Raw genomic sequence first — 4,121 nt, 5'->3', positions numbered from 1 at the left:
AGAGGTAGGAGAGCAGGGAGCCTGCCCCAAAGACCACCCAGCCCTGGGCAGCCAGGTAGGCTCACACCTTCCTCCTCAGCCCTGCTGGACAGGCTCAGGAAGCTGGCCCTTGGCACTTTTACATGTGCTCTGGAGATGGGGGTGGGGGCAGCACTTTAATTAATTGTAGCGGCCCTGAAAATCACTTTAATTAAAATGCCGGAGTGCCCTGTGCTTAAAAATGGTGGCGACGATGCTTGAACTAAAGCTCATTCAACAAGCTTGAATTCAAGAACCCCCACCAACATTTTAAGTGCCAGGACACTGATACATGTGACATACGAGGCCTAAATAAAAGGTTTATGTCAGTAGTTTAAAATGCCTTGCATTATTACTAAATATTGGTTATCAGATCGGCATTAGCCAATATGTTGGTTTATAATCAGCTGCCAGTATTGGTCAAGAAAATCTTTATCGGTGCACCCCTATTTATAATTTGTGTCAAACCCTTAAAGAAAGGATGTATCCTCCTCTTAGATGACAGAGACCAAAGGATCAGTTATACATCCCTTCCCTTTCCTTCGCTTTGCACCTCCTAAAACATCAATTTGTTTAGGGATACAGCCTAAAAGTATTCAGACACCAGTAATCCCCACACCCAATGCATTAAACTTCAGCTCATGCCAGCTTTTCTGCCATAGATGGGCAATGAAGTGCTCTTACAGAGGCAGTACTTGGGGAGATGAGGTTTCAAGGGGCTTTTTGAAAGCTCTCACTTCCCTGAACTTCAGACAATCCATTTCAGATACTCTTTTCTCTACAATACACGAGAGGACATGACATTGTGCTCTTTCCAAGAGACTGCTCAGATGTATGTCAGTTATTTGGGCTGAGAAACAAACGAGAGTGACCCAATTTCAAATGGATTATGAGCTCAGAGCAGCCCAGTTTTTGTATTATCTTCAAGATGGGTCTCTGCTGATCACACTATTGGGCTTAATTATGAAATGGTGGTTTCATGAAGATCTGCAGATTCAACATACTATTAAAGGCCAGGTCATATTCCACCTATTAGCCGTGTAAATGGTGCTTAAGAGCAATCTTATTCTACCCTTAAAAGCAATCATATTATACCTTGACCAAGTTTCTAAAAAAATCAGTATTTCATCATCTTAGTCTTGCAACTAAGCAACAAAAAGCAATGAGAAGGAGAAAGGAACTATCTATTTTTTACATGAACTGTTTTCCAAAATGCTGGGCAGGATGCAATAAGATCACACTTAGGTGCCTAAGTCCACTTAGATGCCTAACAGGTGGAACAGAATATGGCTACCAGCATTTTTTCACTGTATTTCCCTCCATTGCTTAGTTTTTTAGAAACATAATAAAGGATATTATAAAATACTTTATTAACTTTCCCCTCAATTCCCTTTTTATCAACAGAAATGTTACATACCAGGCCCAAAGCTGTTATAGGGCAGCTCCACATCTGACTCATACTTTCTCGGCTGAAAAGTTACAAGCAGTCGTCCATACAACCCAGTTCTTTGACTGGCCACTTGCAGTTTCAGCAAGCAGACCCCCCTGCGCTGAAGTTCTTTCAAGGAGATGTTTTCTCGCCATGCCCTGGAAAACAAAGACAGACACCCCAGTCATTGGCAAGGGAGCAGCTCTTCTAAATTTCAAATACTGAAAAAAGGGGCTGGGAGAAGGGGAGATGATGGCGATAAAGACACTAGAAAAGAAATACAGCAAAACTCCTGTTGAAACACTGTTTGTAAACCAGCCCTTGGAATCAGCCTGTTTGGGAGTTGAGGCTATAGGACTAATAGGAAGCTATTTTTAGAAAACCCACTGCAGTAATCTGCATTTGGGATTATCCAGACCAAGGACTTTAAGTATAGCCCTGAGAAGAGAGACTCATGTAAGGTACATCGCTCCTGAAGGCAAAGAGCCTGAAAAGACACCTCCTTGAGGTGCAAGACATGCACAGTGGGGTAGCATGGACTTGTCTATACATGAACATGCACCTCTTTAATGATAGCATAGTTAAGGCATGTCAATATCCCTAGGCTGTCAAAAGAAAGGTGTTTCTTGTGGTGGGCGTGCCCATCTTTGCCCAGTTCCTCGGGCTTCGAGCATTGCCAAAGTGATCGTTGGGCAAACCCACCGATCAGAGACCAGCGGGGGAGGAGCCTCGGTAGTCCACCCCACCCCTACGTCGGGGTGAGGCAACGAGCGGACCTAATTGAAGACTGTGCTCTACTACTCCCCCCCTTTCCCCCTCCCGGTTGGCCAGTCTTCAATCTTGGGGCGGAGCCCCAAAAGGGTATTTAAGGAGCTGCGTGTACAGCACGCAGGGGAGACAATGTGGGACGGAGAAGAAAGAAGAAGCCAGGGTGGAGGACAAGCTGGGGAAGAGCTACCCAGGGGGCGCTTCCAGTTGCCCAGAAGAGCCTGAAGACTCCACTGTTGGATGGGAGCGGCAGGCAGCCACGTCCCCAACCCCTCGCCGCAAGAGCATGGCGAGCCGGTGCAGGCATTGTTGCACAGAGGGTCCAAGGGACTGGGACCTTGGGAACCACTCAAGACAGCTCGGGTCTCCAACTCCAGCATGGCTGGATAGTGCAGGTGTCGCTGCACAGAGTGTCCGAGAGGGAGAGGGACCTTGGGAGCTGCTTGAGGTGGCTCAGGTCTCCAACCCTGGCACAAGGTCAGCACTGGAGCACGCCACTGCACGGTGAGTCATTGTTGGGTCGAGGGCCCTTGGAGGGGGCAGGGGGTGGTTTGGGCCCTGTTCCCCACTGCCAGACATGAGGGCCCATGGGCAGTGCAGGCTCCACAGCACTGCAGGACTGAACTGGAGCCCTGGCCCTGGGCATGCACGAGGTGGCCCAGGCCTGCAACCTGCTGAGAAGGCTGAGCCGTCTGGGTGTGCAAACAAGCCACGCACCCCATGCAGGGACTGAGGCAGAGCACCCACTGCAGGAGCTGCTTGCCTAGCTGGGGACAAAACACCGGGAACCCTTGCTGGACCCCTACTCACCAGGAAGCATGAGATCTTGGGCAAAGGGGTTTCCCACTAGGGAGGGACACAGTGGACATAGCCTCATCAGAAGGGGTTAGGCTAGAGAGACAGACTCCTCTAGAAAAGTGGGTATTTGGGGTTACCATGCCTTATATTTTGGAGTGTTTATTAATTGCTTGTTGTGTTTTCTATTCTGGAGAGTTTATTAACTGTTTACTGTGCTTTATATTTTGGGGGTGCTTACCTATCAATTTCTGGGACATACTTACCCTCTGAGGCTCCATGGGCGAAGTTTCTCTTGTGGATCTTGGGGACTGCTATACTTACCTGTTCTGTTATTTGTTGACTTGATGTATTATATGTAAATATTTATCTTTATCACCCATCCAGTTTATTCTATCCCCTCCCCTTTTATTCTGCATCTGAATAAACCATGTATATAGTTAAGATATTGTATCCTGGTCTTCCTCTATAGAGACATCGGACAAGGGGAAGGTGCAAGCAACCTGCAGTTTCCATCTCCAGCACGTATAGCCTGCTGACCATTCCCTTCTACTGGAAAGCGGGGTACACACTCTGGTACACCCAGGGTTAAACTATTTTAATAAAATGTATGCCTGTGTATGCCTGTGAGGGATGGGAACAAGCTAAACTGACACAAGGTACCTTGATATAAAAGTAACTGCCTGCAGACTGAAGGTACCTCCTACGCTTGGACATTCTAGAGGGAAATTCCCCTTGTGGAACATTGCCTGAGCTGCTCAGGTGTAGATGAGCCCCCAGACTGTCATCTTTTTGTGGGGTAGAGACTGACCCTCATTTGTGTGTCTATACAGCATGCACTGTAGTGCATAAAAAGGGAGTGGGAGGAAGAAGGAGAGTGTTTCCAATGGCATAATTAACTCCCATAATGGCAGACGGCAAGGTAGAGGTACTATAAAAAGACATGCAGAGAGCAATAAATCTCACCCAGTGTAGGCAGCAGAGGGGCACGGTGACAGATGATCCCTACATGACAGAGACTACAAACAGATGCTGCCCTTGTCACATCAGAAAATGTTTAATGGCAGCACAAAACACTAGCAAACAGACGTTCTTGCCTCTTACATGCCCC

The 4,121-nt window shown here is 47.4% G+C and overlaps 1 protein-coding gene across 1 annotated transcript in view; it reads right to left on the bottom strand.

Annotated features, from left to right (window-relative positions):
- Positions 1-4,121, bottom strand: part of IGHMBP2 (immunoglobulin mu binding protein 2) — a 168,731-nt gene that overhangs the window by 155,843 nt on the left and 8,767 nt on the right. Inside the window, exon 2 of the mRNA XM_019519850.1 lies at positions 1,436-1,605. Coding sequence (XP_019375395.1) covers positions 1,436-1,605 — 170 coding nt within the window. The remainder of the gene's footprint in view (positions 1-1,435; positions 1,606-4,121) is intronic.

Source organism: Gavialis gangeticus, unplaced genomic scaffold (genome assembly GCF_001723915.1).
Source record: "Gavialis gangeticus isolate Ggan-Ray unplaced genomic scaffold, GavGan_comp1, whole genome shotgun sequence".
Classification (NCBI taxonomy): Eukaryota; Metazoa; Chordata; order Crocodylia; family Gavialidae; genus Gavialis; species Gavialis gangeticus.
The sequence above is the reverse complement of the archived record's forward strand: the minus strand, read 5'-3'. Positions and strand labels throughout refer to the sequence as shown.